The 16209-nt window shown below is 40.2% G+C and overlaps 1 protein-coding gene across 6 annotated transcripts in view; it reads right to left on the bottom strand.

The window, feature by feature from the left end:
- tcf12 (transcription factor 12) overlaps nucleotides 1–15625 on the bottom strand; it is an 81749-nt gene extending 66124 nt beyond the window's left edge. For 2 of the 6 annotated variants that reach the window (XM_060858853.1, XM_060858852.1), the window contains exons 1-3: nucleotides 15311–15621; nucleotides 14430–14519; nucleotides 13650–13722 (exon numbers count right to left, since the gene is read on the bottom strand). In XM_060858853.1, coding sequence (XP_060714836.1) covers nucleotides 13650–13722; nucleotides 14430–14519; nucleotides 15311–15313 — 166 coding nt within the window. In that variant the 5' untranslated portion in view covers nucleotides 15314–15621. Of the gene's footprint in view, nucleotides 1–13649; nucleotides 13723–14415; nucleotides 14520–15310 lie in introns of those variants that run through there. The other 4 variants (XM_060858854.1, XM_060858861.1, XM_060858855.1 and 1 more) reach the window with 4 other exon arrangements.
- Between the last annotated feature and the right edge of the window lie 584 nt (nucleotides 15626–16209).

Here is a 16209-nt window from a genome sequence, read left to right on the forward strand (position 1 = left end):
AGAGGAGTGCTAGTGCTAAGGAATTTGGGCCACATGACTTTACAGCACTTTTATTCCTGTTAAAAGTATTAAACAAACATCTGTTACATAGATTTTAAACCAACAATTTTTTTTAAGCAGCTTCGGCTGAAAAGTAGCGGACTTCAACTCAGAGAGAGAGAGAGAGAGAGAGAGAGAGAGAGAGAGAGAGAGAGAGAGAGAGAAACTCCCCTTTTCCGTGGTTTGTTTTATTATGAGTCAGCCGCTCGATTTATCCATCTGCCAAATCACAGAGCGCCAGTCACGAGGCTCCAGTCACCAAGGTCAGGCACTGAAAGACAATTTTCTAACCACTCATTTAAAAAGTGTTCAAACACCTGAACAGTGGGTTAAGTACGACAGGCTCTACCTGGCCTGCACACACTTTCTGTAGCTATGAATCAGTTTTATAGCTGCACTCATGTTCACAATGGCGTGTAACAGATTTGTAGCACAGGCCTCGCTGTGAAAGCCTCGTAGCCTGTAGACATGTCACAGCACTATCACGTCGCTACAGCTCCACGCCGGCAGTGTGAGAGGGACACATGTTCCATGCCTGTACCTGCTGATGGCCCTGATTCTGTGCCCAGTGCTCACACATGGTTCGTGCCAATCCTTAGGCCGTTTTACAGAATGAGCCAATGTTGTTGGACAGGTAATGACGTTCAATTCGTCAAAAAAAAAAAAAAACAAACAAACAAAAAAAAAACAACAACGATATTTTCAAGTTATTGATCATATTTCAACCTTCCTTCAGCTTGCAGATCCAGCGTCCGCTTCTGTTTGGCAGCACATGCTCCGCTCCTGCCTCTCACCGGCACCTAATGTGTATCGTGTAGCTCATCTTTATAATTATTTCAAAAGGCGTAATTTTTTCATGCTTAATTATGAAAATTAGCTCCAAAATAAATGCAAATTATGCATGCCTAAGCGCTTCTACCTAACTGCCATGGATTTTGTGCTCTCGCCCGGTGCCAAAGAGGCTTCATTTACATGCAGTGTCTGTTGAGAGCAGGATTTAAATATGGATTTAACTTGGCACACTGCTGCCTTGTGAGCAAATCTTTGTCTTTCTTTTTTCAGTGGCTAGGAGGCATGACAGAATCTTATTCACAATTTTCCTTCTCTGTGGAATTTTCCATCTAATTTCTGTTTATTTTTTTTTATCAATTATGACAGGGTGCAAGGGTGGCTTTATTTATAAAAATGTGTAAAGATTTAGCCTAACACCTTCAGGCTAAATCTTTACATGGATGGAGTGTAAAGGAACAGCACAAACATTTTAAAGCAAGTACTCAAATTCTAATAGAAAGCAACTTTGTGGGTCAAAGGGAACCTTTAAAAACAATTGTCAATATCCGAAACCATATGTTTTCTACCAGCTACTAACACTGTCCAGAAAGTTCAAGGGTCGGTCATGATGATTGACTGAACATACGTATAGCAGTGGGAGCTATTTTTATAATTCTTATTTTGATTTAGCTTAAAATCTCAGTGTAAAGCTGGTCAAATCACAGCCAAATTACTGTACGGGAGAAACCTGCAATATCCTCACCGTTTCACACCAAAATTCTCTTGCATGAGAACTCAACCTTGACTGGAAGGCAAATATTTCTCTTGGCAGAGATCGGCTCTCTTCTGGGGTTTAATCGGCAAACAGGTGTCCGCGTCCCTTCACACAGACGTACAGTGTAGAAAAAAAACAGCAACGGAGCAATTACTCACAGAGGTGAGTAGCTTGCTTATGTGCTCTGGCACTCTAAAAAAGCCAGACAGTCAGAGCTCGATTGACTGCTGCCGGCCATCACGGTGAAAACGCACACACCAGACGTGACATCACTGAAGGAACCAACTGCTTTCCAAATTGCCATGGAGTCAGAGTGTTACCCTGGCAGGACAGACAGACATTGCTCGTGGGATCTGCAGTGGAGATGCATTCGATACAGACCCACAGCGAAGAGAAGAAATAATGCAGCCTCTAGCTGAAGGAGCATTACCTTTTCTTTCCTTAGTTCTGACTCATGGTTCTGGTTCTAATAAATAAATAAATAAATAAATAAATAAATAAATAAATTATAGTGGTCAAGAACCTTCCGTTTAAAACCTATTAAAAACACTCAGAAAAAAGAAAAAGAAAAAACTGAAACAAATCGAAATTGTTTAAACATCTAGTTTACACTCAGTAGAAATCCCAGGATCTAGAAGTACTGCATGCATGAATCCCAGACAGTGGATGGTACTGTGGCAGCTGTTAACTTCAACAAGACAGACTTCAGACTTTCCTCATTAGCGACAAATTTATAAATTTAAAACTTATTCTTTTTAAATAAAGCTTGTATTTGAGATTCAGTTTCTGATTCTTCTTGAATTGCATGCTCATATTTATATGGATTCATTTTAATTTTATTAGTAGAGACTTTTAACAATGGACATTGTCTCAAAGCAGCGTTACAGAAATATAAAAAATATAAAATAAAAATGACTAAAATTAAAATGACATTTATATTTCTCCCTAATGAGAAGGCCTGAGGGAACGGTGGTGAGGAAAAAGTCCCTGAGATGACACGAGGGAGAAACCTTAATGACACCGGAGAGCGAGATTATTATTAACAAAGTCCTTTCTACAAATATAACTCAGAGCCTATTATTTACCATCTGTCATTGTGTTGATCACTAACTGCAAAGGTAGTCAACTAGCTAATATACCATGTGTGTTCTGTGACTCAGCGTTATTCTCGAATATTTCCATGTTAAATGTGATAGGCTTTAATGTGTAAAATCACAAATTGAAAACTAAATAAATAAATAAAGGGTTTGACGTCCAGGTTTAAAACAGGAAAACAGGAAATCTAAAAATACACTCACAAAGCCATCATGACAAAGCCATCACGTGCAAAAATAAACACACACGCAATCATGCACAGGGATTTCAGTAATCTAAAACTGTGTGTGTGTGCGTGTGTGTGCGTGCGCATGCATGGGGTTGGGGTGTGGTGGGGATTGTTGGGGGAGAGAAGCAGTGAAGTGTGTCATTTAAAAAAAGAGAACAAGAGAGAGAGAGAGAGAGAGAGAGAGAGAGAGAGAGAGAGAGAGAGAGAGAGAGAGAGAGTGTGTGTGTGAAGTGCAGGATACTGGTAGGGGCTTGATGAAGTGCACTGGCGGTGGCAGGGGAGTTTGTCATGACTATAGCATCGTCTTCATTAGGACAGCCTCCTGCTTACCAAACTGCAGACTGTCACCCAGCGCTGTCTGTCACTCACACACAACAACACGACTCCTCCGTGGGATACACACCTCTCCTCTCACACACATATCAAACACACTCACGCACACAAACAAAAGCTCTCGACATCTTGCTCATATCAAACGTAATCCCATCGCTAGTTAAGGATGCAGAGAAATATTCATGAAGGTTTGTGAAGATGACTCACAAAAAAAAAAAACCACACATCTGAAAGCAAGAGCAGATTCATTTTCCTATGCAAAAACAAACTATATTGAGCAGTCCACTTCCAGGAACATGTCTAATGTCTAAAAAAAATGTTTAAATACTCGGACCAGTGATTAGCCTGGTATTAAATATCACACAACTTTATGAAGCATCTGTTAGAGACTATGACTACTGCTAGCAGTGATTAGTGAGATTTCTCTAATCATAGCACACCTATCTGATGAGTCGTGTCTTCCAAGACTACACACACACACACACACACACACACACACACACACAACACAGAAACCAGAAAGCATTAAACAGTGACTCAGTATTTCTCTGCTTCAGTGCTTCTCAAACATGTTACAGGACTCATCAAACTTGTAGAACTAAAGACAGAATTCTACGGTACACTGAGGACACAGTTTTATTATGAATATCATTTACCCATTAAAATAAGAGACTCGCTATTTAAATGTACGATAATATTCTGCCTATTTATTGGTGCCATAAAGTTTTGAATTACTGAGGTTTAGATGAAACCCGTTCAATTAAACAAACTGTAGAGGGGACAATAATAATAATAAATGAATAAATACATAATAAATTGACACACCGACAGGCAGACACACCGACAGGCAGACACACCGACAGGCAGACACACCGACAAATAATACAGACTCCACTTTTAGGAAACCATTGTCTTTTGTAATCACTTAACTGTGATTGTTTAATATTAAAGTCTGAATTAAACAAAAGAAGAATTATGCATTCCTTACAGCTTTACTGTTTGCATTTCGAAAGATTTCCTCAAGAGAACTTTACTGTTTTGGATAATCTGACTCATGAGGCACAGAGAGATTTAGCAAATATAGAAATAAGCCCTTAAAATAAAACCATACTCTGTATAAACAGTAATTTTCACATGAATACACTGAGACAGAGAGGGAGAGAGTGACAGAGAGAGAGAGAGAGAGAGAGAGAGAGAGAGAGAGACAGAGACTCCACAAAGCTACTCTGTCACCTCATTTTACCCAGTATTCCTGCTGAGCATGCACCACCTGACCCTTTATATTCCTGTCAATAACCAGTCCTAAAGCGACTAATGCAGTGTCTTTGAAATAAAATGGCAGAGGTTTAAAAGTTTCTTTACCTCTCTCTACCAATCTCTCACTCTTTTTGGAGCCTTTAAGGGGTCCAGGCATAAGAGTTCTGCTGGATTTGTCTGGCCATGCCCAGTTCAGACGCATTAATCCAAACTCTCATTCCCCGCGATTTCCACACTTCCTTCCTGTGCTGTGCCCGCGCCATATGTTCACAATCGCTTATGGGGGAAAGGTGCCTCTTCCTCCAACCTTGAGCTCCATCAGAGGAATAGTGGCACATGAGCCAAATGGATGAGAAATTTATCTACCTCATAAAAAGGCTGTGGGCTCTGCAGAATATATACAAGTGATTTTGCCTCGCTCAAATGCATAATTAAATTCAGCACAGCCAGGAATACAGTGTCAAATGAAGTGCTGCCATTTCATATCTGATCACAAATGGAAACTCTGCTGTCTAGAAGCATGAGCACAACACACCAAGAAGCTCGACTAAATCAATGCATCCTGTTATTTCATCATGCAAATAACTAAAGACGTGCGTCTTCTTATGCTTGCAACGTACGCACATCGTTTTGTTCACCCAGCATAGCCAACACAAAAGGATTACGCTATCACACCCCTGGGTGCTTGCAATCAAGACGCCGTTTATTGCATCAGGAGGATTTATTTTTATTGAGCTGCTCATTAGTGGGGTTTAATCAGAGCTGCGTCTTTATGACTGCTCCAACGCTGGTATCACATCGCTCATCAAGCCGGCCTGAGCGCAACCACAAACAAATGCGTTCGCTCCGAGAGCTCTCCATCTCCTCCCCTGACATCCAGACAAGGCAGTGCATGTCAATGGATTTTATACAAATACATAAGTGCATGCGTGTCTATTTATGCATTTACATAACCCAGCACAGCCCAGCCCAGCACAGCCTGCCAATGCACATCCACACTCTCTAATTCACAAATGTGCGTCGTCTCTAATGCAGAGTGGCGACAATAATAAAAACACCATAAAACCCTCTGAGTCTTTCCACGAAGACTAGATGAGCCAACATGGAAGGCGGCCCGGACGTCATCGTCCTCTGCCTCCCACTGCACTGCATGTTGGATCGGTTGAATGTCCTGATGGGGTTGGCACACAGCAGTGCCAAGTGGGCATCACTGGCTCTGCCCTGTCCGTTCCTCTTGAACATGACCACCCATCACTGCCAACCTTTCTTTATGTCACAGTCACGTCAAGGGGACTTGTGTAAAGAAAAGCAGTTTGCAGCCAAACGTAAAATATTTCCAAAAAAAAAAAAAAAATTCATGAAAGGGGAAAAAAAAGAAAAAAAAAAAAAAAAGACAGGCCAATATTAATGATGCAATAAACTGACTGATAGCCAATCGGAGCTTATGACCACTACCCTCAGAGATCCCATCTGTCACATGGTGAGAGGAGCCAAGATGACACACACTGAATAACACACGCTAGCTTTATATCGATTAACTCTCTCTGGCCCTGGGCTCTGGAGAACACGTAGAGGCCTTAGTGCTTAGTGTCTTAAGTACTGCCAAGATTTTTCACGTATTCCTAAGAAAAAGACACTCTACCAGTTTTAGTCATGTGCTGTTTGTATCATCATTAGCCAAGCTAAAGCTTGAAACCTGGATCAGGTTATGACCGTTTTATCTACTTGTACATGTCGAATATATTTGAAAAGGAAATGTAATATCGAATATAAATACTACATAAAATATTATTTACAACATCGTACCTAGTTTACTGCGAGTGTTGCATGATGCATTTGCAATATATAACCTGTAATAATGTCAATAAATAAAAAAAATATATAAAAAAATCAATAAATAAAAATATCTAAGAATCACAATCATAAACAGACACGAGGCTGAATAAAGGTTGAATGATTCAGAAAGGCTTTAATCAGACCCCATCGTCTTTAATTTATTACTTTAAATCATTCAAAAGACAAATTAAAAGCAGGAACAAATCAGTGCTACACACTAATCCTCAAGTCTTTTTCAAGAGAAGAGATTTGAACTTCAATTTGATTGGTATTTTGTGCTACTGCAGAGAAGAGCAGGGGGGGAAATTGTTTTCTGAACCTGCAAATACCAGACCAAGTTAAGTGCAAATGCATTGCAGGGAAAATCTATACATAGGAGAGGCTGAGTCGGCCACTGCTGCGGATTAGCGCTCACACTACAATGGCTTCTCTTCATCAGCATTTTCTGTATCTAAAATGGAAATCCTGATAAAAGTATCAGGCTTCGGGTCACGCTCTGCACCACACTCAGGCGGTCTCGCGGCCCCAGGAGCAGTGCGTACTGCCGTACTGGGTGTTTGTGTTTGTGCGAGTGAACAGGAGTGTGTGAGAGACACCATCGCTTCTAGCATGTTCTTTAACCATGACAAACTGTGCTTATTGCCTGAGTGTGAGTCCGCACGGCATGCCATCTCACTCTGGGCCTCTTCAGCACCTGCGCGGCCAGGCTGAGGTCTTATCGCTCCACAGCGGGGAAACTTTTTCCAGCGAGGAAACACAAACAGGCAAGCTGGCAGAGAGGCCTGCTTAATAAACTCAGATGATGAGAGGTAGCTTTAGAGTGCCAGCAAACCTCCCACAAACACCAAACATGGCTCCGAAACAAAGGCCACAAGGCCAATGCACTCGCTAACCACAACACACAGCCTACGATACCAGTGCACCCTGATGTACTCAGCACAATGCTCAGTATTCCACACACGTGTGGGCAAATAATACATCTACTTAACCCACTGGGCAAGTCGACACTCCAGTGTTCTGCAGAGTCCAAAATGTCCAAGTAATGGTAGAGACTTAGCAAGTTAAGTGCATTCATACAGATAAAGGACAACGAAGGATTTTATTATCATCGTCGTCTTTTGCACATCACATCTATGCTCAGAAAAACAGTCAAGGATGAGTTTTGGTGTATTCCATATGTCTGGTTAGCATCTTTATTTTCTCTGCAAGCTGCCTGTCTCTAATATGACAAGTTTGCACTTGAGAACTTGCTGAGGTTTAGTCAGTGCTACCACATACCTGTGTGTCCCTGATGCGTCTGGAGCCTGAAAAGAATGTTCGTCATCGGTGCAGGCTAACTAAACCACTTACTAGTTACAACGTAAAAACTTTTGTTTTGTGTCCGTAAGGAGTAAGTCTTTTCTTTTCCTGGATGTTGAACAAATTCCTCTGCACACAAAAAGAGATGAATACAGCTTTTTTTATTAAAATGTAGAGTCAACAAATAGTACTCAGAATAAGAATTTGAATATTAAAAAAAACAAAGTTTCAAAATGACTTGTAAAAGACAGAAAGAAACTTTCAGTAATGATGTGAAGGACAAAGCGAAGCAGGACACCTGCCCCATGTCCCCTTAGGTCTTTCTGCATAAAGCCCAACACCCACTCCAAGACTGCCAGACAGAAAAAGGACATTATTTTACTATTGCCCTCACCTCTTACTCCTAATCAAACTCTGCCTGGACGCGAGTAACTAGATGTTTTTTCAGTCATTACAAGCGAGCAACCCTCGTCGTCCCGATTTCTAGTGAAGTGAAATCCAGCTGAACAAGCCAGAGTTACTCTCTTGTTCTACATCTTATTTAATGTTGACTTGTGTGTATCTCTCAGTTTGAGGTTACAGAGGACAGAATATCTTCATTTCCCAGGAGAGACTTTGTCTATGAAGCATACGCTCCCTGGTCTGAACCCGAGCCCTCATTCAGGATAGCTACATGTCATTTAAAGTAGACAAACAGAAATCTTCACTGATATGACTCACATTAGCATCAGAGATGGGAATAACCTCTGCTCCGGGGAGTACCGGTAGCTGACAAGATGTTACGGATGCGTCTGACAAACATTTCAGAGCCCATTCTCGAGCTAGTACTCACAAATTCAATTCTGAGCTATGATTTAAGCTCACAGGAGCTTAATCTTGTTTCCACATACAGAGGGACTTATGGGTCAGACGTGTAATGAAATTGGAATGCGGTGGCTGGTCCATCTCTTGTAAAGTGAAATGATCTGGCCTCTGTACATCCCTGTGCCTCAGACCAGGATTATCTAATCAAACGGCTTTTCAAACTTGTTTAGAAAAGTCACAGTCGCGTTAAAACTGAACACGTCCGTTGCTGTGTCGCGCTGACTCGAACACTAAGGTCTTAATTGGGAATGGTCCGTAAATAGTCCATTATATTAGTTAATGTAAAAGGAGCTCACATCTGCTGGAAAGTGAAAGGGTGTCATTAAAAATGTGCTGCCGAGGCTCAGATCATCAGTGTAGCTACAGCTCTGATTATCATATGTCCCGAGGCAGTGAGCTTGTGGATACAAAACATGGATCTGAAGCTGTAACAGAGCGGAGCAGAGGAGGAAACTCGTATCTTCATCTGCCTTGGTTTTAGCTTCCCCTCCCCCAAAGGAAACTGCTCTGATGCCTCATCAAGCGTGGCAATGGTGAACTTATAACGGTGTTATGTTCATATTATTACTCAGACATACATAACACTGAACACTCCACCTATTACCGTGTAAAAATAAACAGTTGGAACTATACATACATGATCAATTATTATATATAAAATCAAAGCTGTCTTATGTTACTCCCTTTCCTTAACTCAGGCTACTAGGCAGTATCAAAAGACTCATTTCACAATCTCTGTGCTCGAATCGTCTTTAAAAGCGCAACGTTCGCTCTGAATGGAGCTGTTCTCTGAGGCGGCACACCTGAACAGCCTCCTGTCTCCGTGCTCCAGATTTCTGTGATTGCTTCATAGGTGTCAAGGGAACAGATGAGAAAGTTGACAGCTTCTCTGGAAGCGCAGCTGAACCCCCCAAAGAAATGCACTTATTCATGCACCGCCGGCGGAGAAGAACTTCAAACACCGTGTGATTAGGAAACAAAAACACTCAAACAAATCAGCATTAAAATGGAACATGGTTTAAACCCATTGATGGGGAAGTGGCCAGATTTTTACAGTCTTTGTTGGAAACGTTAAAGATGGCCGGGCCAAATAACCTGACATCAAAGCAAATCGATCACTATGGCAACAGAAAGATCCTCATAAGCGAGTGAGCCGGCGACCTGCGATGCAGAAACGAGCCTAAAAAACTCTCACGTGAGTGTGGCCGAGATGGCTTGTTAGAGGAAGCCGTAAATCTGGTTAAATCGGGCGTATGGCAGAGCAAAGAGAAGGTTAACTCAGAGAGTTCGTCTCAGAGAGGTCATGACTCCTTAACTCAACATTGTGGCAGGTCTTTTCCCAAGCACGCTAAAATAACTTCTGAACTTCTGCAGAATTCATCACTAAAATAACCACAACACCCCACACCAAGTTTCCAAAGTACTGCGTTACACAAAGTTTAATAGAAAAGAAAGGGAAAAAAATTTGAGATGTGAAAGCAGAGAAATGTAGAAACTAACTCAGGGTGTCTCGAGAGACGATGACTTCCGGAGCACTTAAAAAAAAAAAAAGGTATCAGGGTGGTTTTAATAACAGAAACTGCACAAAGACGCAGTCTCAGATGCTGGAAATCTTTGAAATAATAATCCATTCTGTTCTGCAATAATCCATTTCAAAATAAATGTGTGATTAAATGGGAGACTTAGGCATTGTTTAAATCAGGAAAATAAAAAAAATTTAAAAAAAAGAAAGGAAAAAATAAATAAATCCTGTGTGAATCCTCTGACAAGCCTTTGATGATAAGCTTTGCTCGAGTACAGTTTTGTCACCTTTTATATATCTGCACAGCAAAGCAGTTTTCATTTTATGTGAGAAATTATCTAAAAACTTCAAGCGATTCACTTTTTGAGGTTCCGAAACACTTGTGAAAAAGGAGGATGCTCAGGCTGAATAACATTGCGTGAATGCTAATCGTTTCGGATTCTTTCAATCCCTCATTAATAATTAATCAGGAGATGACAGTGTTTTCTAATCCAGAGACGGGAAGAGACAGAGCGCCAGTCTGAACACGGATGAAGCCTTTAGAAAGTTTTTCAGGAAACGTCAAAAAAATGGCTAATTTATAGTGCGGTGTGTGGGTCGGTGGGGTTTTTATTTAATCATATAACACCATTGATGTTCATGACTGAAAGCCATATCTGTACATTTACAACATAATTACATTACCTACTGCTCTGAATCCGATTGGCCAACAATCAGCACTATGTCCATTCAGTACAATCAGAGTTTCAACGTAGAGGAAGAAAGGTTTCACTGAAAGAAACATAACTAATTACTCTTGAGGCGGAAATACAGCAAAAAAATTATATCACTATCAGTTATTTATCAACAGACATTTTCTCGATATATAACTCGATAAGATATCCAGTATGTCCAGTAAAGTCTACAGTCTAAGTCTACTTTAAACTGTGAATACATGAAGAATAGAGATGCATGTGCTAGAAATTCCACTATCGATCACCACAGTGTCTTAAAAAAAACTAATCATACTATTACCGGAATTTAGAAATGGTCCATGTTCACCAGTCTCACTTCAGTCCTGGACATTTATATATACACAGCAGTGTCATACACCATACCCAGAACGTGTGGACTAACTGTGATGAAGCAGACAATAGAGAACTTTCTGTTGGTAAGAAATGCCACAGTGACCTGCAGGTGAGCCAGAGGCCATCCAGATCACACAACTCTCACAGCCTGATGCTTACGCTGGTGAAAGCAGAGCAGAAAGATAGCAAAAAATTTCCTTTCAGCTGAACAGGAAAACCCTTTCATGAACAAACCCAACAGTGCATGCAGCATTTCATGAAGCGGGTAATCCCAAAGCAGCTCAGAAAACAGTCATGTGCTGTCAATCAAAAGGAAAGAAAGAAGAAAAAAAAAAGTCTAGTTTGGAAATCAGACTTTGCATCCTCATTGCCATTCATAAGCCTGGTACGGCATGCTAGATTAACATTACTGAATGTACAGAAAGACGACAGAATCAGATTTTGCTTGTTACATCAAAAACAGCTTTAGAAAATAATATTGCTTGCATAAATAGCTTTATAATCAGAGCAAGAAATTAAACAGCATTCGCCAACAAGCTTCTGACGTCACGGACCAACAAGCGAAATTCAGCTGCTGGCTTTTTGACTTTTAAGGGGACACCAGCAGTGGGGTTACATGACATTCTGAACACGGTGTGTTCACTAAACATGACGTCTACCTTGCTGCGAACACAATATACTCAGAGTATGGTAAGTGTTCTGGGCTAAATGTTCAGCAAACATTTGTACAGCAAAAATGTTTATTATATAAAAGAATAATGATGTAGGATTTGATTGCAAAACAGAACTTGAGGCAAACATTGTAGTCCTTACTCTGCCAGTGGGAAGAAACTAAATCACTCTCCAGCCTACAGCAGGAAACGCTCAACCATTGACCCAGGACGCTAACTTCATCAGATGCAGGAGTGCCATTGAGTTCTGTGCAGATTTATTAGGATAAATTGGAAAGAAATGTGCAGAGAGACATATTTTCCTGACTAGATTACTTTTTTTTGCCCCCCTGGCAGGCGCTGTAATTTATAAAAAGCAGCAGTTACACAGTGCCAGTCGTAAGCCGTGTGGCCTTAAAAACGTCTTGAGCTTAATGCTTAAGATTTGATGATAAATATAAAAAGCAAGGTTAAAGCCTAAGAAAGATTTAGCTTACAAAAACAAATCATTTTTTTTAATGGCTTCCAAAAAGTGGTTTTCATTTACGACCGAGGGAAAACCAGCCAACGTGTTCTCAGCATGTAGGACTGTTAGGAAAGAGTCCCACACGGCTTCTCGTGAGCTGCTCAGAGACGCTAAGGCTGAGCACAACTTCATCGGGTTTCATGCGTTTTGATCTGTAGAACACTTGCTTGGTCATTGTGCGATTCTCAATGTGTCATTACGTGCTTAAACGCCTTTACTGTTATTCTAGTACTAAATGAAGAGTCATTTATAAGGAGGCATCCGTACACTAGTGACTGATTCTGAAAGCTAGAATATTTGCATTGATTGGGGTCTGATTTTGTTTTTCAAACACCAGGTCACAATTACAAACATTAAAACCAACTAATGTGAAGCGAAAGTATACAGTTATATAACATAAAACAAAACAGTTACCAGAATTGACTAATTTGTATTTAGATATGTACAAATTTGCTTCTTTTGACAATTTGCTTTCTTTTTCCCCCCCAGTAAAATTGTTAAATTGAGACAGAAAGTAAGACATACTGCGGTACTTATAGTCTGGAAACATGATGTTTATATGCATATAAATTTAAAAACAAACAAATAAATAAATAATAGTAAAAAAGAGTGTTGTTCATTATAATTAAAACAGTGGTTGAATTTTAGGCTCCATTACAAATTCTAATACAGACATTATAGACTGGGTCATCGTATGAGAGGAAGTGAACAATTTCATTTTTTTCATGACAATTCACAACAAATACATTGCTACAGATGTTTTGAGAGAGAGAGAGAGAGAGAGAGAGAGAGAGAGAGAGAGAGAGAGAGAGAGAGATGACTTATTTATTACAATAAAATTACACACAGGCTGAGAACAAAAACTTACAAGTACAACTTGCATTACAAACATAAATCCAGAGTATTGAAAAGTACTGCGACTTTATGTCTTGCACGACTTGACAGATAAGGTGTAAGTCAAAGCTTGTGTTTCGTTGTGCTATGAAAATATATAAATATTCATTGTGCAATAAATAAAACTCGTGAAAGGTGTAAAACGTTTTTTAACGTCCAGTTCTGACACTAAATAAGCCTCTCTATATATGATCATATTTACAACCCAGGTTTAATGTTAATTCCAGGTGGAGCTTGAAATGTGTTCTGGAGGCTGTGATGCCTTCACACACACAGACACACAGACACACACACAAATAACCGCACTATGAACCTGCACTGGCTCCTCATTAACCTCGACTCACTAAAATCTGAAACACCTTCAGTGGCATCTGGAATCAATCAGGATCACCGACTGCAATCAAACCACACTGAAAGGCACCTCACAGCACCAGCACGTGAATGCGGAAAGCCAGACATTCTATTATTAAAAAAAGCCCAGAAAGGATGTACCTGGTGCGGTGAACTGGCTGCTCCCTAGAGTCGTCGGCCTGTTTTTACCGCTGCTCACCGGCGGGGAAAACATCTAGAAGGAGACAGACAAAAATTATTTTGAAAAAAATCCTGTTTGTAAATCAGGACATAAAGAATTAACGTTATGTACAGGCACAGCTGATACAAAAGCCTACTTCTAGATCTACGCCTAAGCTCATATCTTCAGAAGAACATATAACAAGCTAAAAAATTTGTGGTGTAGAAAAGAACGTTTGTAAGTCATTAAATAGTGTTGTGCAGAACACGATATAAATAACTAAAACACTCAGAAAACGACAAAACTACATCGATGTTATTAACCGCTGCAGCTTTAAAGCTTTACTCCAACTCATTTATGAACTTTAAAACATTTAAAGTGAAAAATCACACCTTTAAACAGCAAAAATAAACACAAAAACAGCAAAAGGAGGTACAAAGTACGGTGTGCTTTCTAAAAAATTAAGTCACGGACTGCGCAGCTGTTCGTCTTATCATGAAATTGTTCACTTTTTTAATTGATCAATAAAAATTACTCTTATAAATCATTAAGTCACTCTGGAAGCTTTGGTGTTTAACTCTTCTTACACACACTTCCTGTCATTATTTAACCCATTCGCAGGACTTTAAATGCTTGACTCGAAGCCAGATAAACAAAGCAGCGTTTCTAGCACTTATATGAACTTATAATTTACGTGCAAACAACTAAAATAAAGCGGATAAAGTAGATTGAACTAAATAAACTAACCCAGAGTGGCTTACCGCACTAAAATCCAGCAGGTCACTCAGCTCCTTATCCGTCCCTATAGCGGTGATCCGCTGCTGAGGATTCATCCTTAAGATCCTACAACTCTAATGTAAACAAACAAACAAACAAACAAACAAACATCAGTATTACAGCCGCACCGCTAGTCACCACTAGCTAACACAAATAACACTTCACACACACACATTACAACCTCAAAATCTAACTTCTTGACCTTCGGACAGGTTTTAAAACACAAACCGAATCATTTCTTCCCTTTTACTTTGTCGTTTTCTACTTATTTTATGTATGAAACAAATCCGTTAGCAAAAACATTAGCCACAGAATTAGTGAGTGTCATTAAACCTGGTCTGTTAACGAGGCGTTTAAACGTTAAGAGTAAATTATTACTATAACGTTTAAAACTCACCAGGTTTAAAAAGGTGGCAGTTGAACTAATCAAGCGTTATATTTATTTATTTAATACCTCAGATAGGGATTATATGTAAATGACAGTTCGGGGGGAAATTTAACAAAAGAAGTCTGGACTCACTGTCAAGCTCACTGTCACAGACAAGACGTTAATTAAACACACAGCATCGTTCAGAAATGGATTAAAAGCGTAATAACCCCGAGATAAACTGACACAGAAAAGCATTGACTCTGCTACAGATACTTTAAAAACATAAACAGTGATAAAAGTCATCGTTATAGCCGTTAAAAACAACGGCTAGTGGCGTTAGTTTCAAATTCAAACGTACACCGTTTAATTTCAGCAGATTTTAACGGATAAAAAAACGCCATAAAAACAAGCACCGAAAGTCCAGAGATTTATATTCAGCCTCAATGAGAATAAATAAGACGAGAAATGTTAGGTTAAGTAAAGCGAAATGCCGACCATTCAGTCCATAACAGCTCCAGTCTTTTCTGTATCCCAACTTCTTTCAGCCAGTCCAAACCTTTGCAAACTCGCTACAATAATTTTACCTTTTTTTCGTGTTTAAAATCCGACTAGAGGAGGTCGGGGTGGCAAAGGGATTGTAGTTTTCTTTAATTCGCGTCTGAACGACAACGAAGTCGATATCTGTGTAATTAGCTTTTTTTTTTTTTGCAAAATATCCACACTGGTTAAGTTGCGAGTTTCCCTTAGGCAGACATTTTTGCCTTGGCGAGAGCCTAAGCACGCCGGTGACGTTAAAACAGTGTATCCCTCCGCACGCTCTACAGAGCGACACTGATGACGTTAAAACAGTGTATCCCTCCGCACGCTCTACAGAAGAACACACCGATGACGTTAAAACAGTGTATCCCTCCGCACGCTCTACAGAGCGACACTGATGACGTTGAAACAGTGTATCCCTCCGCACGCTCTACAGAGGGATACACCGATGACGTTAAAATAATGTATCCCTCCGCACGCTTTACAGAGGGATACACCGATGACGTTAAAACAGTGTATCCCTCCGCACACTCTACAGAACGACATGGATGACGTTAAAACAGTGTATCTCTCCGCACACTCTACAGAACGACATGGATGACGTTAAAACAGTGTATCCCTCCGCACGCTCTACAGAGGGACACCAATGAAGTTAAAACAGTGTATCCCTCCGCACGCTCTACAGAAGGACACACCGATGACGTTAAAACAGTGTATCCCCCACACGTTCTACAGAAGGACACACCGATGACGTTAAAACAGTGTATCCCCCACACGCTCTACAGAAGGACACACTGATGACGTTAAAACAGTGTATCCCCCACACGCTCTACAGAAGGACACACCGATGACGTTAA

This window comes from Tachysurus vachellii, chromosome 23 (genome assembly GCF_030014155.1).
Source record: "Tachysurus vachellii isolate PV-2020 chromosome 23, HZAU_Pvac_v1, whole genome shotgun sequence".
Taxonomy (NCBI): Eukaryota; Metazoa; Chordata; class Actinopteri; order Siluriformes; family Bagridae; genus Tachysurus; species Tachysurus vachellii.